The sequence below is a fragment of the Schistocerca serialis genome, chromosome 11 (assembly GCF_023864345.2).
Source record: "Schistocerca serialis cubense isolate TAMUIC-IGC-003099 chromosome 11, iqSchSeri2.2, whole genome shotgun sequence".
Taxonomy (NCBI): domain Eukaryota; kingdom Metazoa; phylum Arthropoda; class Insecta; order Orthoptera; family Acrididae; genus Schistocerca; species Schistocerca serialis.
Window position 1 is genome coordinate 125607442 of NC_064648.1, and position 22261 is coordinate 125629702.

The window sequence follows — 22261 nt, forward strand, 5'->3', positions numbered from 1 at the left end:
TGACAAATTCGTTTCAGGGTAGTGATTTTCTGGAAAATATGGGAATTGAATTTATTGGAAAAATTGGAACCATGTCTATGCATGTTCCCCACAGGCAGCGCTTTACCTTCCTCCCCTCCTACCCCTGCTATTTCTCCCCATCCCCACCCCTAGCCTCCTCTTTGCCCTATCGCTATCACCGAGATTGCTTCTGCCATCAGGCGCAGTAGCTCGCAGTCCAGCCTCAACGGCCAGAGGTGGGTGGGTGTGTGTGTGTGTGTGTGTGTGTGTGTGTGTGTGTGTGTGTGTGTGTAGGGGGGTTAAGTAATTTCAGCATGTTTAGCAGTATTTTTGTTTTGTCTGCAATTCAACATTTCCTCTAAATAGTGAGTAGCAGTCTTCCCTTTTCATAATATAGTGTGCAAAGAATATGTGAATGTTTTAATGGGCAATATAAATTGAAACTGTGTGTTTCTGACATCTGAAGTAAATGTTGTCACAACGGGATCAATGATAGAGCATCAAACAAAATGCACTTTGTCACTTAGCAGAAGGTGTAATTAGATGTGTGACAAACACTAACTTCACTTAACGAAGGTTTATTCAGCACTTGCACATACAAGAGTGCAGAGCAAACTGCCTCCGGCCAGAACACATACGGTATATATACAGCTACAGAACATTCCAGTACAGTGATTCTTGACATTTGTGGATACTTCTAGACTGTACTTTAATCGAATATAGAAATTAAAATTGTACAGTCCAGGTGAGTTTTCAACTCTCGACCCTCCATGCAACAGTTTAGTATCATAACCACTACACCACAGTGCTACTCAGCTTCTTCTGCAACATTACTCCCTCCTTAAGAGAAGAGCATCTCAGTGGTACGTCGTCCTAGTCCGGTAATGAGTCATCGGTCCTGCTTACTCACACTCCTGATGACTGATTCTCACTCTGGCGGTGATCTTAGAGCTTCTTTTGCCACTAAGCTCTTCGTCATCTTTCCGCTTCTTGCCTGTCACTGGAGCTTCGAATTTACCCTGGGTTGCAGGATCCTTATAGGGCTTCATACGAAGGATGTGGACAGTATCTCTGATCTTTGTCGTCTTGTCAGGGTCAAAATCTTCAACTTTATAAGTAACGTGAGACAACTGTCTTACAGCCTTATAAGGTCCAAAGTAGTGCCTGAGGAGCTTCTCAGAGAGACCAATCTTCCGAACAGGAGTGAAGATCCAGACGAGGTCACCAGGCTGGTAGACAACAGGGCAGCGTGCGGAGTTGAGCTAGCTGCCGAGCTTCCTCAGCTCTGGTTAACACCTGGCCGATGTAGTCGTCTAAGTCATCAGGATGTAACGGAAACAGTGTCCATTGTCATCGTCGCTTCACGCCCATGCTCCAGGAAAAATGGCGTATATCCTGTGGTGTCTTGTTTGGCGGTGTTGTAGGCAAACGTCACGGAAGGTAGCTCCTCATCCCAGTTGCTCTGCTCAACATTGATGAGCATTGATAGCGTGTGGGCCAAGGTCTTATTAAGGCGTTCAGTAAGCCCGTTAGTTTGCGGATGGTAGGCAGTCGTGATGTGATGAGTAATGTTGCACCGACGGTTTCTCTGTCACAAGATTCGATTGAAAAACTTTCCTTCGATCTGTAATTAAAGACCTTGGAGCATCGTGTTTTAATACAATGTCATCCACAATGAATTTGGCTACCTCGAATGCTTCAGCTTCTTTTCACAGCTTTTGTAATGGCACAGCATGCCAGATAGTCAGTGCAAACAGTAATCCATCTATTGTCACTAGCAGACATTGGAAATCGTCAGAGGAGGTCAATCCCAATAAGCTGGAAAGGCATTTTGGCTGGTGGAATTGGTATGAGTCAGCCAGATGGTTTTTGAGGAACTGCTTTTCTCCTCTGGCACTCTGGACAGTGTGACACGCAGTGACGGACACTCTTAAACCTGGCCAGAAAAGTCTCTTGCGGATCCTATCTTATTATCCTGTCTTTATTAGCAAGTTCAAACATGTGGTAGGTACGATAGGCAATTACATCTCTATCATTAAAACTTTCAATTCCAGGTACACTCGATACTCCACTACCACCTCTCACTATGGCAACAGTGAACCATCCATTTCCATGTGAGAAAGTGTCGTTTATGTCCAAGCTAAAATTAAGAGAACATTCAAGGAATACAGAAAGTCCATCGATAAGGATGTGGGCTGCAACACACTTCACTGGAATGCGGTTTTTCTTGTCTTCTGCTGTTGTAGTTAGTTCAATGTTTTATATATTCTTGTAAACATAGTTCCCCATGCTGGGCCTCCAGCTACCAGACTGCCCGCTTATCGTCTAGACTGTGGTTATGTAACATGTCTGGCTCGGTGTTGGTGGCGCGCCAGCGGGGACACGCATACCTAGAACACCCGGTATGCGCGTCTGGGATAACGCTCCCGCTGGCCACTGTGAAAACGCTAAGTCCACACACAGTATATAAGCAAGCGCGCTCTCGTGCTACGCTCATTCTGTGTCTTGCTGCTGCACAGGCAACTACATTGAACGCTGTCAACATGCCCTACAGGAGATATCGACGTCATCGTCGCACAACTGTTTACAAAAATATAGAAAACATTGAACTTGGTACAACACCAGGAGACAAGACAAACCGCATTCCAGTGTAGTGTGTTGCAGCTCACGCCCTCGTCGATGGACCTTGTGTATTTCTTGGATGTTCGCTTAATTTTAGTCTGGATATTAACGACACATTCTCACATGGAAATGGATGGTTCACTGTTGCCATAGTGAGAGGAAGTAGTGGAGTGTCTAGTGTACCTGGACTTGAAAGTTTTAATGAGAGATGTAATTGCCTATCGTACCTACCATAAAATAACAGCCTTAATAAATCATAAATGTCCAGCCTCAGGTGCGTCATGGCATTTCTGTAGGACATGTAAGTGCATATGTTCAGGAATAACTGGTAGCCACCTCTTTCGAAACGGATCAAAGTTTTTCTTGCAAAGTAATCCATTAACTACCTTAAATTGTCCTTTCACATTCTCTGACCGATTTAAAAAAAGGCAAGCATAATTTGAGATATCTTGGCGTCCTTCTGCTTAGCAGAGAAATCTTGGAGTGCAGCGAGACAGTCACTATCTTCATCAAAGTCTTGATGGTCTTGCACAGGGTTTCTTGAGAGACAGTCAGCATCTGGGTGTTTTCTTCCACTTTTGTACACTATGGTAATGTCATACTCTTGACGACGTAGTGCCCACCTGGCGAGTTGTCCTGTTGGATCCTTAAGACCTGTCAACCAACAAAGTGAATGGTCTGTAACAACTGTGAATGGCCTTCCATAGGCTATCGAAATTTGCACATGGCCGATATCACAGCAAGGCATTAACTTTCTGTAGTTGAGTAGTTTCTCTTGCCTTTTGTAAGTATCCTGGAAGCATAGGCTATAACCTTCGCTTTTCCATCCAAAATTTGCATCAGAACAGCACCGATCCGATACCTGGTGGCATCTGTGTGTAGTTCTGTAGGTGCTCTCATCATCCAGACCAAGTACAGGGTCGGTCAGTCGGAGCTTTTCACAGAACATTGAAAGAATCTTGTTGAGCACCACCCCAGATAAATTTAGCATCAGCTTTTAACAACTCTTGGAGTGGTCTGGCTTTGATACGAAAGTCTTTGACAAAACGATGGTAATAAGAACATAATCCGGGGAAGCTTCTCACATTTCTAATACTTTTAGGAATAGGAAATTCCGTTATAGATCTCACCTTTTCTGGATCTGGCCGCACATCTTCGTTTGACACAAGGTGTCAAAGTATTTTGATCTCTTTGTCTCCAAAGAGACACCCTTCAGACGATATGGTGTATCGTCAATTTGTGGAATGGGGTAAACATCATTTTTAGTTGTCTTATTAAGCTTCCTATGCTCTCTGGCTTATTGGTTGATGGTCTCCAGTGCTAATCCGGTGCTTCGCCGTCAGTTTGTCTAATTTGTTCTTCGCCTGTCGATTGAAGCATTCAGAGAGCTCTTGAAGAATAGCAGGTAGCGTCTTCTGCTGTTCCTTAGTGAGATCTGGTGATAGTCGAGCTAGAAGATCTTGTCTCGTAGTGGTAGCGCTAATTTCGCCACAGACGCGGCATGGGAGGTTTCTATGATACTTAGCTGTTCTGCAATTAACGGCTCATCGTTTGCTATGCCCTTGCGTGTTGGAAGGATCTGCGGTTCTCAGTGACAGTTAACTATCCACAATTCACCTAATCCGTTCTTAAATACGGCAGCAGAGGCTGGGATGACCAAATTATTCTTCAGTGGTATGATTCTCTTACATTCCACTAAAAGACCCATGGGTTGATGCATGGTTTGACATGACAGTTACCTTTCTAGCGCTGACTGCAGGTATGATCACTTCTTCCAGCACACGTAGTCTTCATACATTCGGATGCACATCTTCCTGTCCACAATATCTCATCTCGTCTGGCATTATCTTCAAGCGAACACAATCTATAGTTGCATGAGAATCTTTCAGAGTCCCATCCAAGAATGACATCATGACTACACTCTTGTAAGACAATGAATTCTAAGGGCTGTGTATGACCACTTATACCGACACGAATGCTGTAGGTTTTACACATTTCCCATTACACCTTCAGCAGAGATGTTTTGTTATCGACAAATACGGTTTTCTGCTACTGGCGACGGTACTTCTCCGAAACGGCTGAGTATGATGCTCCAGAAACACAAGAGCTTGGGCCGGTCAGCCGTCCATGAGGATATCAACATAGTTTCCTATCATTTTTGTAATGATGGACGGCAGAGGATTTTTCTCATCGGCGGCCTCACCTTCAAGAAAGGTTGCCCTATGCTGCTTCAGCATAGTGTTGGGTTCGTTCTCTTGCCGACTGGTTGCACCCTTTAGTTTCCCAGGTTGCAGCGGCTTGGTGATCGGCTGGAGCTTCTAATCGGTGATGGAAACCGTGACCGGCGTGTTGGGGAGTGTCCTCTCCAGCGGCTAGCTTGCAGCGATGGTGACCTACATCGTCCTGCACCCACATCTTCTGTCTTCTGGCGCAGGAGTCATCAAATATCCGCTGCCTTTCTAGACAATAGCACACCACCTGACCTGGTCGTTGGCGGTGGAAACATAATGGTTGGTTATCCTGAGTCATCCAGATGTCAGTCTTTCTTGGTGCCCAAACAGGTTCCAACAGCATTGTAGGAACGTGACTTTGCCTGGGTCTCAACTTTTTCACCGTTTTAAAGGGAAATGGAGGAAAAGACATTGGGTTCAATGTCTGTTTACTTCCTCTCATATGACCTCTTGAAGTGTCTCGGTTTGTTTGTTTGCCATGCAATCCAAGTGCCTTCTGAGTTTCCTCTCTCACTATCTGACGACGAAGAACACTTGCGAAATCAGTTTCTTCTTCCATCACAGACATCAATACGACGTTTGGAAGCCGTTCAAACTTCTTGCATGTAATTCTCTTTAATGCATTGTCTCGATATACCTGCACCGTTTTATGAAGTTGTCTTCTGTCGAAACCTCCTTCAGCAGTAGGGCTTGATACGTGTCCTCGGCAACACCTTTCATGAGATGTGCAACCTTATCTTCCTCCTCCATTCTAGGATCCACTATTATTACACAGCTCCAAGACATCTTGAGTGTAGGATGCTGTAGTTTCTTCTGGACGCTGTGCCCTGTACTTACGCCTTGCACTTCTGTCGTTGTGTGTTGCCGAAATACTTGCGCAGTTCTGCCTGGAATACTTCCCAGCTTGTGAACTTCTCATCGTTGTTCTCATACCATTACTTGGCAGTGCCCTCCAAGTAGAAAAATACTTTGGCCTAACACATGGTGTCATCCCATTTGTTAAATTTGGCTATACGATCATATACCTTCAGACACTTGTTTGGATCTTGGCGATCATCAACAGAGAACCCAGAAGGATGTGTTATGTGGTGGCACACAGTTTCTGTCATCGTAATGTCCTCTTCTTCATCTGTCTCCGATAGATTGCAATCTGTTGAATATGGCTCGAACTCAGGTTTCTTGCCACTTAAATGGTGGCTCTGCCGTGGCCTGATTGGAGCCACTGTGTCGTCGATATGTGCGCTGCCAGAAGTTCAAATACCCAGCATCTCCACCAGAATAATGTCACGTAGAACAAGGTGTAGTTGGATGAATCACGAACACTAACTTAACAAAGGTTTATTCAGCACTTAGACATACAAGAGTGTGGAGTAAACTGCCTCCAGTCAGAACACATACAGTATATATATATATATATATATATATATATATATATATATATATATATAGCTACAGAACATTCCAGTACAATGATTCTTGGCATTTGTGGATACTTCTAGAATGTACTCGAACTGAATATAGAAATTGTACTGTCTAGGTGAGTTTTGAACCCACTACCCTCGATGCAGCAGTTTAGTATCATAACCACTACACCATGGTGGTACTCAGCTTCTTCTGCGATTATATGTTGAGCATAGGCTGCAGAGAACAGTGTAGGGGAGCTACATTAATTTCTGTTGTGTATAATCTACAATGGAAATTGATAATTGTTTGTGCTCATCATCAGTTAATTTCTAAATGAGCATTTGCCCACTAAAACAAGTAATTTTTGTAAAAATTCTCCAAGTTTCCCAGCTCCTCCCGTGGAAGTAGTTCATTGAGTTGTAGCAATGTTTCTTGCTCAATTGTGTCTGCTTCCTGCGTGCTCTGTTGTTGGGACTCTTGATAGTTGTCCGTGAGTTTTCAGGCTGAGAGGCCATTCCATTTTCAAATACGTGATTGTAAGTACAAGAAAGTACGTAGCCATGAATTAATCATTCACACAGAAGCAAACTGGCTTTTTTGTTTATGTAAATATATATGTTTCATAGATCAGCAGTGAGTATTAAAGTTCAAGTTTTTTCCACTAAATTTCAATCCAAAGTAGTACTTCCCCAGTCATTTCACAATATCATGCTTAGTCAACATTGGACATATGGTTAAGTGTGTCCGGTATGAAATGTAATATCACTATGAAAGTATACAGAATTGTTGAGAAAACTGTGAATCCTAACTGAACTCCTAATAATTGTTAATAAGGGATGTGGCAACTCAAAAAAAAAATTAATTTGTGTCTACTGTACTGGTTGTTATCTTACTAGTTTCTTAAATGTCTGAAGAATTGTTTATAGAACCTTACACAGTATGGTGTGCTAGGACAGCACTTCCATCACGTGTTATTGGTTTCCATTCAATAAGCTATTTGAATGGGAATAATAAGTCCAGTACCAGCACAATTTCAGCACAAATTTGTTAGTAGTTGCTGAAAGATTACATACCCAATAACGGCAGATCTTGTTTGTCTAGAGGGTTTCATCGTTTTCTTCGTCTGCAAAATGATCATTCCAACATCTATCATGGCCTGGGTTTTCTTCTGTTTAAATAAACTCCACCGGATCGGAAATACTTGTCGCTAAACATTATATTTATTCAAACTTTTTGTTCCGCACTACACTTTTTGCAATGTAAGTTTGCATTTCTTAGCATTTTTACTATCAGCATTGATTATCTAACTCCGTTATAAATCACTTATTACAAAAGCACAACTGTCTTCATCCAAGATTGGAAAAGAAGTGGCGGGCAAGCCAACATGTCTTGAAGTTGCAGATATTCCCACTTCTTAGCTTCTTTGGTCTACTGACCTTATACACTCCAAAGATTATTTATATACTCATTTAACATCTTAAACAAGTTCATTCTTCATTACATAGAACATATTCATAATTAAATTAATAAATTAAGCACGTTTTCTGGCAGCATAATACAGTCTTGAAATTATTCAACTCTTTAATATGGGTATCACAATCTTCACTTTAGATAAACCTTTTTTCCAGCAGTCGATATTACACTACCAAAACAAGTAACATAAAACTTGCTCTCAGTTACAATAAAAATTGATTCAGGAAAATCTGGAGTTTAAACCTGGGAAATGCCTCCCTGCTTCTGCAAGGAATAGGAGGGGGGTGTGGGGAGATAAAGAAATGGTTAGTGTTACACACAGTGACAGTGCAGTGTCATCTGGTCATCTGTTGTAGGGAAACTTAATTCATATCCTGTGAATGAGTATTAGGGTGCATAGTCTGTGGTGTTCTCCTATTGTAAACCAAATTTTAAAATTGTGAGCAGTAAACTTAACATACTTATAACTTAACACTTGGACATAATGTACTGATTTCTTCCAGGTTGGAAAGGAAGGTGTCATCACGGTTAAAGATGGAAAGACTCTTCAAGATGAACTTGAAGTCATTGAAGGAATGAAGTTTGATAGGGGCTACATTTCACCATACTTCATCAACACTGCTAAAGGTAAATAAACTTTGTTGTAAAGAGCTGCAAGTACTGCACATGGTTACACCAAGTGGTGCTGTTGTAATGTAGTAGGAGTTTGTTTTTATTCTTGTCAGCTAAGCCTTATTTAAATTGTAACTTCCCCTTCACTGCTTTTGTAGTTCAATCATGTTTTCATTCTAAGACTTGCTTTTCCATTACTCAGTCCAGCAAACTGTGTCTGGAATAATAATGGTTCTTTCTGGAACTACTCTAGGTCAAAACTGCAGGGAGACAAACTAGATGATTGGGTAAACATATCCTGGCCACTGTTCAGATTTTGAATAAAAATAATTCGAATAAAAATAATTCGCAATGACAGCTGAAGACTTTGTTAGAAAGAAACACCTTTTGATGGCAGCAGCATTACCAAAGTTGGGGAAGGAAGAGATAAGGATTCAGGGCAACATACTGGTCTTGAGGTGAGAAGCTTCCACCTAAAGGTGGGAGAATTGGTAATTATCAATGACATGAGGAAGCAGAAGGCAATGGAAACAACTGTGCTGGAGATTGTCTTCAGCCTGAGGACTGGTTTTGATGCAGTTCTTCATGCAAGTCTCAAAACTACTTCAACCTTTATCCACTTGAACATGCTTACTGTATTTTAATCTTAGTCTCCCATTAAAATTTTTGAACCTCCACACTTTCCTCCATTATCAAACTGACGACCCTTCATGCCTATCAACCAGTCCCTTCTTTTAGTCGTGTTTTTTCCATGAATTTCTCTTTTGCTCAGTTTGATGCAGTACCTCTTCATTTGTTCGCTCTACCCACCCAACCTTCAGCATTCTTCCATAGCACCACATTTCAAAAGCTTCTATGTTCTTGTCTTAATTGCCTACTGGCCGTTTTTTATTTCCATACCATGCTACTTTCAAGATAAATATCTTCAGAAAAGGCTTTACAGCAATTAATTTTATCATAGATATTAAAGCAAATTCCGCTTTCTTAAGAATGCTTTTCTTGCCATTACCAGTCTGAATTTCAAATCTTCCGTACTTTGTCAGTTGTCAGTTATTTTGCTGCCCAAATAACAAAACACATCTACTACTATTAATGTCTCATTTCCTAATCTAATTAATGTAGCATTGCCAGTTTGCTTTGACTACATTTCATTAGCCTTGTTTTACTTTCACTTATGGTCACCTTATATAATCTTTTCGTGAAACTACCCATTCTGTTCAACTGATCTTCAAAGTCATTAGCTGTCTGGCAGAATAGTCATCATCAAACCCCCAAAGTTGTTATTTCTTCTCCCTGAACTTTATTTCCCTTTCCAGATTTCTCCTTGGTTTCATCGACAGTTTTCTCGATGTTAATTGTGGCACTGGAGTCAGATTACTCTTACCATTTCAGGCTGAAAAAGTCACAGTGTCAGCATTGCCTTGTGTTTTCCTACATTTCTCTGGAACTCAAACTGATCTTCCCCATTGTTGGACTTCTACCAGTTTTCCATTTTCTGTAAATACTGTGTCAGTATTTTGTAGCAATGATGTATTAAATTGATTGTTCAGTATTATTCACACCTGTCTTTTTTGGAACTGAAATTACAGCATTCTTACCAGTGCATTAAAGACACACAATTTTTATCCACAACTTTAGGTCTTTAACGTTGCAGTTGTCATTGTTTTCTGTGTTCTCGTGCTGTTGATAAGTAGTATATCTGTAGAAAATAATTCAGGTGGCCCAGGGTATTTCTGCTTTTTCCTACAATCATGTGAAATTGTGCTGGATGGCAGGTACTTTGTAGAGCAGCTAAAGTAGTCTGCCAGGAAAAACTGTCGTTCGTATTCTCATACAGGTTCTGTAGTGTCTTGGGTAACAAATGGTGATGGCTGAGTGGGAAACAGTAGCAGGAAGGGAGAAGCATGATGATGCAGAGCGACAACCCGACTGTGGTACATTTCTTTAAAGTCACAAAGGAGGGATGAAGTGGCTAGTCTGCCCACTGGCACAAACTTACCGCTTGTTGTACAAATACCATTTGGAGTACGGTATTTGTTAGCTAACATGAAAGTGAATCGTGTTTTAAAGTCAGTTTTATATGCTGAGAAGAGATGTGTTTTGCCTTTAGAGAGACTTACCCTAAAACTTTCTCAGTGACAGGAAAATCGTTGCAATGTTGTGTGGCGTTAGAATTGATGCCCAATATGATCGGACAGAGTTCATGGTGTTCGTCAATGGCTGGTCCATCGTATTAATAGTGCAGTCAGCTGTCTGTGTTGTGCAGTGAACTGTTCATCATTACTTTAAATGTGTGGCAGCTATACACCTGGAGATACTGGTGAAAAGATGTGCAAGATTTTAGTGATTGTGTTTGTAGATACAGTCTTTATTTTTAATTTTAACAGTGAGTACTTGGGCTGCTGTATTAAGAACAGGCACCGACAACCATACTGTTTAGCGCTCAAAATTAAATCCACCCGAATGGCCAGGAGTGATCGGCTGCACGAAACTTGTCAGAACACTTAACCAGTACGACCAGTGAAGTATTTGGCTGATTTTACAAATTCAAAAAGAATAAAATTTTACCTGTAAATAAAGTGAGCTGCAGTAAGACTAAAATCCATTGTTTTCCACTTTTTTAAAGTGGTGAGTCTAGGTAGTAGTGTTTTGTTTGGGCGGAAACTATTGCGGCACTGGAGGCACCATTACTCTTACGATTTAAGACTGAAAAAAGTATCATGCAGTGGGGGCTGTTCCAGCTTGAATGCCTATGTATTTACAGGGGTAGTTAGACACTTCACATGTAGACAGCTGAGATGCAGCCTTCAGTCATACGCCGCGAATGAATGCCCGTAAATGGGGGTCGGCAAGGGCTCAGTCAAATGGCAGAAGGAAGCAAGAATGTGGTGCAAAAGGGCCACCAGATGGGTATCCTGTCCAGCAAGTGAGTCGCAGGTACCTTTGTGCGGAGGGCTGGGGCGAGGGTAGGGGAGGGGGACGACATTGTTGAACCAGCCTCTTGTAGTATGATGAAAATTACTTAAAGCTATTGACAAGGTGGGTGTGAGATGAGGTGTAGTATATTTGCTGTTATGTATATAGTTCTTCTATTATTTTAGAGCAAAATAGGGACATTTTCAAAATATCACACAAAAGAAAACAGTGATAATTGGAATGTGATAGTTTTCACATGTGTAGATGTACTATTTATTTGTGAGAAATATAACTTTATTTGGCATACAACTTCGATAAGACAAAAATGAGTAGTAGTCGTAAAGTTTTAATTATCCCCTTGAAAACATAGGTGATTTGTTGATTTAAAGGTTTGTGTCTGCTGCTATAGTACATATTGAAATACCTGAACTACATTATTGTAGCATGCTGCTCATCACTAGAGGAGCCAAAAGATGCAGGTATTCTCCACTTTGCCAGTGGGCTGTGCCGTAATATTTTGACTTTTCGCGCCGCGTTATGGCACTGTGGTATGGGGACCGGTATTGATGAGAAATGCCTGACAAACAAAAATCTGCACTGTTATTTTTCAAAGTGATAATTAGGAAAGAAAGATTCTACATACTGGAAATTTTTCTTTAAATATAAAAGTAATAAGTACGAGACTAAATTGTAATTTATTCTGTTAATCATTAATGGTTACCGGTTTCTGTAATAGTAACCATTACTAGACTACACAAAGAAATGGTGCTTGGAGCTGTTGTGTACTACTGTGAAGTACCGTCACTAGCTGCTGATCAAAACTTCAAATTTTTGACTACCCCCTAGTAATAAGTCTACCGAAGGCAAAGCAATAAGTTTGTGACAAGAATCATTTATCAAAAATGGAACCACTGAATCAGTAGTAATTACTTAAATAAATTGTGCACTTTTACATTGATAATTATACGTAGCAAATTGGTAACTTCTGATCGAATAGTGGTTTGTGTCAGTTGTGCAATCGGTCAACCTAAAACCGTAGTGGTACGTCCATCTGATATGCAAATGTACCTACTTGCCTTTTTGCTCCCTCTGTTTTACCTGTACTGCCTTCAGAATTTCAAAGTGAGTATTCCAGTCAGCATTGTCTAAAGCATTCTCTAAGTCTACCAATGCTATAAATGTAGGTTTTCACTTCCTTAACCTATCTTCTAAGATAAGTGGTAGAGTCAGTATTGCCCAGCGTTTTCATATATTTCTCTGAATTCCAAAGTAATCCTCCCCAAAGTTGGTATCTACCAGTTTTTCCATTCTTCATGTCAGTATTTTGCAACAAGAACTTACAAAACTAACAGTTGGGTAATATTCACAACCAGTCGGCAGCTGCTTTCTTTGGAATTGTACTACTACTTTCTTCTTGAAGTCTAATGGTATTTCACCTGTCTCGTACATCTTGCTCACCAAGTGGGATAATTTTGTCATGCCTCTCTCTCTCTCTCTCTCTCTCTCTCTCTCTCTCTCTCTCTCTCTGCCAAATATCAGTAGTTCTGGCAGAATTTTGTCTACTCTAGAGACATTGTTTTGACTTAGGTCTTTTAGTGCTCAGTTAAATTTGTCTTGCAGTGTCATATTTTCTGCCTCATCTTCACATAAACCCTCACCCCTTTAAGGCAATGTTGTAAAAGTTCATCTTTCTTGTACATTAACCTCTACTGTTGAGTTTTGTAAGTAATCTTTGTGTAGAATGCTTTACTTATGCAGTGTGTTCTAGCTGCTCTTTTTAAATAGAGATTTGTTTTAGTAATCTTACTCACTTCCTTGAGCACTTCTTTCCTGATAGAAAATGCTGGTTTTGAGTTTTTTGTTTTTTTTTCTTTTTTCTTGGCAAATGCAAGTCTAAAATGGCTTTCCCACCATGATTCTATATAAAAGTATTAGTGGAACGCTAACTAATATTTCTCCTGGAAGAGAAGAGGGAAGAATTAAAAGTACTGTCCTCTGGTAAGAAGAGTGAACAGCATGCAGTAGCAAGCCTGTGCTTTGTGAGACTCATTAAAGGTGCTGTTCTGTTGATATTTTTGAAAGTGCAGTTATGAGACAAACTGGATGAAGTTTGAGTGACATAATATATTAAATCTTCTAACCTCTTCAGAACACTAATATTTTTTGGAGCAATATTTGTCAAATTCACTCTTCTTCAGTAGTGGTGTTGAGACTGTACAGATTAAATTACATTTTGTAAATGTACGTTCTCTTTTTTGCACTTTGTCTCAGCATCAAGTTGTCGAGTGACTTGGCTGCTTTGCGTATGGGTGCAAGAGGAAAAGTGCAGTGCATAACTACCACAAAACTCCTTCACATGGATTGTGGATTTAATCATTGCAAACACTTGATTACATGGCTCTTTGGTGTTTTTTAAATCACTACTGTTCTTGTAATGTGAAGCATGAAGAACCCCCCTCTTTTGATATTTGACTCGCTTCATCTCTTTGCTGATTTTGTGTCTAACCTGTTGTTGTTTACAGAAATATAATGGCTTCAAGTCCAATAAAGGAGCCTATAGAAAAGGTTCTTTGGGAGATTCCTCTATTGTGGTTCTTTTATATGTAATCCTATTCTAGGGCAGTTTTGGATGTGATAAATAGCTTTGAGAAATTTTACTGAAACATAAAGTTGGAACAAATGGATATGACGAAAAGCTCCCAGATTATTAGCCAGGTGGCAGTGTGGAGAAACTGTGGCATTTCGGAAAGTGCTGTGTTAGTCACCTTTTGGCAAAGTTTTGCGATATTACAGGTGTCCTTACATTAATATTTGAAAGCTGCTGTCCCCTTCATCCGACTGTGGGCGACAAGATCACGCTTGGGTGGGACAGAAGGAAGGGGTTGGGCATTCTCAATCCTTCATGGCTACCCATGTCATACAGATCATAAGAGATAAGTAAGAGTTCAAGTTGAGTGTTAAATACATCAGGAATCAAGAGGTCACTGTTAAGTCAGTGCTATACTCACATCCATCCTATCCATTGTAGTTCCAATGAGTATAACAAGTTTGAGAATGGTGGCACTGCGATCAGTTCCTGCTCTTTGACTAACTCCCGCATACTGAATGTACAATCTTGCTGGTGAAGTGCAGCAATAACAAGGTCAAAATGACAAACTTGGACTCACATAGCTCTAACAAAGCTATGTTTTAAGAGACGGTGTAGGGTGTAAGACAGAAATTAAGTGATTTAGTGCAAATATCTGGCAGCTGGCCCCATAAGAGGAAGAGTGATGTCTAGAAAATGTTCAGTGCTATAGTCAACACTTCAGATACATAGTTCATCCAGTGTAAAGAAAATGATTCTATTGTTGTTTAATAAATTTACACTGGCCTTCAAAATACATTTTTGCACACGGATGGGAGGGGGGATATTCACTGCTAACAATTAGTCAGTGTACCGATAATTGCCATGCACTGAGGAGTTGTCTATGTAGTGGCAACAGTGAGTGTCCACGAATGTATCTAAAAGTTCATGTACAGTCACCTTTCTACGCTAGTATGGTCCACCTGTACCTGACAACGTATGGTCCACCTGTACCTGACAACTGGCTAGAGCAATAAGTTTTGAGTTAGTAGCAGAGACAAGTGAATTGTCTTGGTGCGTATGAAGGCAGTTCAGAGGCAATGAGGACCTGCTGGTGAGTTAAAGTATTTACACAGACATCATTTCTAATCTCTGGGGCCTCATTTAGTATACTGTGAGCGCATTATTGGTTAGCAAGCAATAAAATTGAGAATGGCCGTACAGAGATTCGAGACCACGCATACGAGACTCTGATGCCCACAGCAAAGACGAGAGGATAGTCCTCCCTTGCATAGAAGTATTGGGCCGTCTGCAGAATCTCGACACTTTACCAGAAGATAGCATGTGTGGTGCTTGTCAAAATGTTCTGTACCTCTGTTCTGCCACCTGGCCAGGAGAGAGTATAGAGATGATTGCTGTATAAAAGATTCTCAGCATACTTGCCATGTCAAATTGGGATAAAAACTAAAATATTTAGTGATCACCACCAGCTTCATCCAGACTACTGTTGTCATGCTGCTAGAGATCATATTGTCTTCAGTGCTACTGGTGCCTGCTGGAACATAAAAAGTGCAGCCAATTTCTTTAGTCTCTTTGACGTGGAGATGTGTACGGTACCAGTTTCATCCTGCTCAGTACGTGTCACCTACTGGCCCGTATAGGTCAACCCACAGGCCTAGCCATGTATATTACTGTGCTCTCCGCTTATGTCTTTGCCTGTGCTGAGGCGCGTTTTGCATCTGTTGGCAGAGTCAACTTGCCATGAGGAAACGAATGTTTGACATCGTATACTACTTGGCATCTATTACGCGTCACAATTTTCAGAGTGCACCCTAAAGGAATGGAAAGCTTTCATTTCCATCAGCATATGCTCAATGTGAACTATATAGGAATTTAAGGAGTATAACTAAAACGATCTACAGAACTCAAAAATATTTTGTAATATTTATTTCTCACACACACACACACACACACACACACGCACACACACACACACACCTGTAATTATAAAATAAAAAATAGCTAACATGGATACTGTAACTGGGTGGAGGTGGACAGAATAGATACTGGCATTAAAGGGAAACAGGCAAACTTGACCATCTGTTCAGCTGTCGACGTCCCATCGAAAGAAAAGTGAAGGATGATACGGGGATTTTCAGATGGAGGTACTGTGTAATGCAGTGGAGTTGATAGGCCAGCTGAGATTACTTGACTTGGCTGGGGGCAGCGAAAGGCAGGTGAGGCATGTGAACTTGGCAGATTGTTTTGACAGACTAAGCAGCAAAGCGCAATGTCCCAAGCAGGCCAGTCCACTTAACGTGGATTGGGCGTGCTGAAATGCACTGTGTACCGCTCCAGTTCAGGGCCCACTTCTACCCACCACTAGCTTTATGCCCCCTGCTAAACATTCTGGTGTGTACTGTAAAGTCCTTTTTTGTTCCGCCAAGCATACTGTTCTGTGGATACAAAACCACAGTTACTGATGTCCCATTGGTGCCTGGGAAATCATAGTGATCAAACGAGATATTTTAGTTGCTTCTGCTTTGTCAAGGGGTGTTGGAAATTCTTGGTACACTGAGGCAAAGACTGTTCTCAACTTTTTTTATATGTAAAAGGTGTACAACTTTGCTTCAGCCTCCCCCTCCCCCCCCCCCTCCTACCCCCCAACATTTGAGGCTTTAATGGATAAAAATTGGTTACCCATGTATCATTCAAAGGCAACGGCCTTGCCACAGTGGGTACACCAGTTCCTGTCAGATCACCGAAGTTAAGTGCTGTCGGGCTTGGCCGGCACTTGGATGGGTGACCATCCAGGCTGCCATGCATCGTTGCCATTTTTCGGGGTGCACTCAGCCTCGTGATGCCAATTGAGGAGGAGCTACTTGACAGATTAGTAGCGGCTTCGGTCAAGAATACCATCGTAAAGACCGGGAGACAGGTGTGCTGACCACGTGCCCCTCCTATCCGCATCCTCATCTGAGGATGATACAGCGGTCGGATGGTCCCGATGGGCCACTTGTGGCCTGCAGACAAAGTGCTTCTTCTTCTTCTTCTTCTTCTTCTTCTTCTTCTTCTTCTTCTCTTTCTCCTCCTCCTCCTCTCCTCGCTGGCCACTACTTTCCCCCATCTTTTGGGCAGCGTATGAACCCCGCGTCGAAAAAATTGTTAATCCTTTGAAGCAATCCACGAATTGATCCAATTTGTGACTTCTTCCCGAGATCAGAAATGTTGGTCAGCCAGGCCAGGTGCCCTTGATCTAAACAGGTGATAGTCGTCTGGAGAATATGGCAGGTGGGGTAGGAATTCCCATTTTAACGTTTCCAAGTAAGTTTTGACCTTTTTTGCAGTGTGGGGTCGAGCATTGTTGTGCTGCAAAATCACTTTATCATGCCTCTCACTGTATTGCGGCTGTTTGTCTTTTAATGCTCTGTTCAAACACATTAATTGCATTTGACAACTAGCACCTGTGATTGTTTCACTTGGTTTTAACTCCTGATAGTACACGGCTCCGAGCTGGTCCCACCAAATGCAGAGCATGATCTTGGAGCCGTGAATATTGGGTTTGGCTGTCAACGTGGAAGCGTGGCCAGGATATCCCCACGATTTTTTGCGTTTAGGGTTATCGTAATGAACCCATTTTTTGTCCCCGGTCACAATGCAATGCAAAAATCCTTTCCGTTTTTGCCTTTGAAGCATCTGTTCACAAACACAAAAGCACCGTTCAACGTCTCTCGGTTTCAGCTCACATGGGACCCAAGTTCCTTCTTTCTGAATCGTGCCCATAGCCTTGAGACGTTTTCAAATGGCTTGCTGTGTCACTCCCTCTAATCGTGCCAATTCTTCTCGAGTTTGACACTAGTCTTCACTCGGCAATGTCTCCAATTCTACATCTTCGAAAACATTCTCTCTTCCACCACTATGCCAGTCTGACATTAAAATCGCTGTTCTTGAAGTGAAGTGTTGAAACCACTCGCAACACGTTCTTCCACTAATAGTGTCCTTACCATATGTACTAGAGAGCATTTGGTGAGACTCAGCCGCTGTTTTCTTCATATTGAAGCAAAGCAGTAACACCTACCGCAAATGACAAGAATTATGCTTGTAAACTGACATTTTCAATCAAGAACAACTTTATGATGCAGACACAAATTGACTAATGTTTGAATGAGGTTATGTTGACAGAGGTCCAAGCTAATTGTCTGATGTCTGTGATCTGTTTCTTTCGACCGCAACTTACTGTTGTTGCCATCTATCGGCAAACGGCAGAAGGAAAGTTGTACACCTTTTATGTTTTGACAGTCGCCACTAGTGTTGCAGGTGCAGGTACAGTCTTGTGTTGTGTGAGAGGAGGAGAAAAAAAACCAAAGGTCAAATTTTGTAAAAACAGTAGCTATTAAAACATTGCATGAGAGTCAGTGATGGGCCACAGATTACAAGAGACATTCAGTCTTTGGTAATTAGTTTCTTAGAATGATGAAAGGGTGTAATGCACTGAGAACTGATAAGACAGAAGGGCCATACATACGTTGCTGCTGGAATGAAATGGAAGGTGGTAGAAGAAACTGGAATAAATGCACAGTGAGGATGAATAGTGATAGGGACTACTGTTCTGAGTGAGAGACAGGAGAGAGAATTTTTACTATCAATGAAATTGTTAGGCTCAAAATAGGCTGATGCGCAAAATTGTTCTGCTGATTGAATTGTGTTCCTATTCTTTTCAGTTTGTCCTTTTGCAATAATATACTTGAATTATGTAACCCAAATGTATATTCTAGAAATCTTCATTCACCGTAATTCTGCGTGTGAAGATGGTGGCAGAATGTATTGGAGTTACGTGAATAAAGTGTTAAAATTTTGGGTGGTAAATGCTTTAATCACTGTTAGCTTTTCGTACTGTATTCTTGTCATTCTCCCCATTTACCAGTTTGAGGTTCATTTTTAATGGCTCTGGTTTTGTTTTCCAGGTGCTAAAGTAGAATTCCAGGATGCATTGTTGCTACTTAGTGAAAAGAAGATATCCAGTGTTCAGTCAATAATTCCAGCATTGGAACTGGCTAATTCTCAGCGCAAGCCCCTTGTGATAATTGCTGAAGATGTCGACGGAGAGGCACTGAGTACGCTCGTTGTTAACAGGTAAGAATTGTTATCGAGCTCTTGAGTAATAGCTACATGTACTTCTTTTCTTTCTAATGGGAGGGGGGGGGGGGGATGATATGTAAGAGAAAATGCTTTACAAAAATGGAATTACTGCAGAATGTTGGTATAGTTATGGAGTGGTCCTTATTGTTAACTTCCTGTTCGCTATAGCAGTAGTTTCACTTCCAAAACTATAAAAGTTAATGAAATTTATTGGTGATCTGCATACTATAATGAATGCTTGGTCTTCCTCTGCAATTTTTATCACCCACACTTCCCTCCATCATGAAATTGACGGTTTCTTGACGCCTTAGGGGGTGTCCTATCAACCAATATCTTCTGTTAACGAAGCCGTCGTTCTCCCTGTCCCTCTCCCTCCCAATTAAGTACTTTTTTAATTAGTGATCTGATATATCCCATCTAATCGTCACCATTCTGTAGAACCACATTTTGAAAGATTTTTTAAATCGGTACTGTTCATTGACCACATATCACTTCCTGTAAAAACTACACTTCAAGCCGTATAACCTCCAGAAAACACTTCCTAACACTTCAGTTTTTATTAAGTTAAAATAATTCCATTTTCAGAAAGAAAAATTAATAAATTTTTCTTTTTGAAAAGCGTTCTTGCTATTGACAGTCTGCATTTTGCTGCCGAAATAGTAAAACTTGTGTACTTATTTAGCGCTCTCAATTTCTAATGTAATTCCCCCAGCATCACATTACTTTACACTTGTCATCTTTGCATTACTGTTGTTGTTGTTGTTGTTGTTGTGCCCTCTTTTCAAAACTGTCCATTCTGTTCTACTCCTCTTCAAAGTCCCTTGCAATTTGACAAACTGGAATGATTTGCAAATGTTTCCACTAAGAAGGCTATTATGTCCCAATTCAGCATAACTGAAATATTTTGCAGTTCAATGGGAAAGTATGGCCTAACATGTCAAACAGGCATTGTAAAGGTGAAATGTTGGTTCAGAAGTGTAGTATTTTTTGTAGCATGAGTGAACAGAATGCAAGAATCCAAGGCTGCTGCGCAAATATGAGTCATTCACAGAACTACTGTGCTTAACAAACTGGAATTTGTGTTAAGGCACTTGTTCATCAATAGTGTCCAGTGTCAAAAGTGAAGTCCCACTCTGTGACTAACCATTGAATGGGGTGGAATAATATTGAAACATCACTGTTGGTAGAGACCATGCTTTCAATAACGGAGCAAAGAAATATAGAAAATAAGGTTTTTATGAAGACAGATATCTTGAAAACAATACGGTACATCGATTACAAAATTAGTAGTAACAAAGATTGTAACTTCTCGCACTACATCTTATGACATTGATGCAATAAATAATGTATATTTGTAGCTTTTCCCTCACCATTCCATCCACCACCTCATCGTCACTGTAGTCTGAATTAGTGCCATAATTCTTCATGGTTGTCTCACAAAGACAAATCGAATAAATGTCTTAGCCCACAATATTGTACAAGAATACATTTAGAGCCAGGACTTGCATTCGTCTAGTGCTTTGTAATGGAAATCTGTGTTCAGCTCTGTTTTTAGTGACTTTTCCCACCCTTGAAAAGTTAATTTTCTTTTAATGACACTAGTAACTTTGTTACTGTAGCATACTCTTTCCTATTGTAGTTAGCATAACTACGCCTGTGACGTGCACCAGTCTTAAAAGAACCTAAGTCGATGACATGGTGAGGCTGCTTTTTCTTCTTTCCAGGAGTCGCTAAAAATACGTTACCTGATCCAGACCGTTTGGAATCATTACGCCCCATGTCTACAGCTTCAACTTTTGCATTAATCCCAAAAGTGTTTGATGTCCGTTCCACTAGTTCATTAGCAGGAACTGATGGCTCTCCATGAATGCTTGCATATTCTTTCTCCTGCACGTAAAAGTCAAGATTTCTCTATAGTAACTTAAGTGCCTCGCTGTCTAGCTGCACACGTTGACGCAAAGGATTGCAAACAATGTTTTTTTCGAGTATCAGAATTTTCTAAACCGCAGTGAAACTAAGCTCAGTACAGCACAAGCACATGTAGAAATGATACACAGTGCACATTGTTAATGTACACACAAAACAAAGCCGGCAACACAGGAGCTTTGACATCACGACCAGCAGCGATTACCACACTGGCCATCCACACACCTAGTGCCTCTTATTCTTGTTCTTCACTTGTTAGCCCTTTAGAAATGAATACGTCAAGTGCAAAGTTTCAGCAGCTTGGGTGTAAAAGGCCAACAGTATAGTAGTCGGCAGATGTGGGTGGCTGTTATTGACTATTAGTAAGGGTGTCGATAATGGTATCCTTACAACACCCCGGAAGAGTGCAGCATCATATTACTTGCACATATCTTTTGCGAAATCGGTGCAGTTGGAAAATTTATTTGCAAATTTAAGTGAAAAGAGGGGAGCAATATGGTACTGCCTTCCCGAGTACACTTCAAAGTGGTTTGTGGGGCATATATGTAGATCATGTGAACCAATGCAAAATAAACCAAAAAATGTAGTATATAGTGGTCAACATGTAGAAGGCATGTTTGTGAGAAATAAGATTCTTATCTTTTAAACCATGCTTTTCTTAGAAGCCAGGAGGTTCTTTTCACCAACCAATGGTCTCTCTCTCTCTCTCTCTCTCTCTCTCTCTCTCTCTCTCTCTCTCACACACACACACACACACACACACACACACACACACACACACACACACACACACACATCCCCCCCCCCCACACACACACACACACACACACACACACACACACACACACACTTTTCCCAAAATTCAGATATAATATTGGTTTCAAAATTTGACAAATAATTACGAAAAATACCCCAAAGGACTTTGACTATAAGATACTGCCCCCAAGTGGAACATTCAGCAACAACACATGCATGAACTCAAAGCATGTAAAAACATGTTAAACGTATTGTTAAGGATACTTTGTATGCTGTCTACATACCTGACAGATTAACTGAGATACCATAATGCCACTGGTAGAATTTAAGTGCTTTTTGTCTGGGTTTGGAAATGATCTGTTGGCGTAACTTAGGACCTCTGTTTTCTTGGAAACTGCTTTAGTACCACAGCTCTGTAAGGAAACATTTCTGTGTTGGTTGAGGGCAGCATTTGGTTACATGTGTGAGTATTAATGGAATGTTGCCAAAACAGATTTGTTTTGTTAATTTCCATTTCAGAGTTGGGGAAACATTGTGTGTTTCAGTTTCAAACATTGGAAGTTCTTGTTGCACCATTGTTATAATATTGTAAACATTGGTAAAAGTCAGTGAGAGT

The 22261-nt window shown here is 40.9% G+C and overlaps 1 protein-coding gene across 1 annotated transcript in view; it reads left to right on the forward strand.

The window, feature by feature from the left end:
• The window catches only part of LOC126426915 (heat shock protein 60A), a 72154-nt gene that overhangs the window by 22126 nt on the left and 27767 nt on the right, over positions 1 to 22261 (forward strand). The window contains exons 5-6 of the mRNA XM_050089019.1: positions 8234 to 8357; positions 18789 to 18957. Coding sequence (XP_049944976.1) covers positions 8234 to 8357; positions 18789 to 18957 — 293 coding nt within the window. The remainder of the gene's footprint in view (positions 1 to 8233; positions 8358 to 18788; positions 18958 to 22261) is intronic.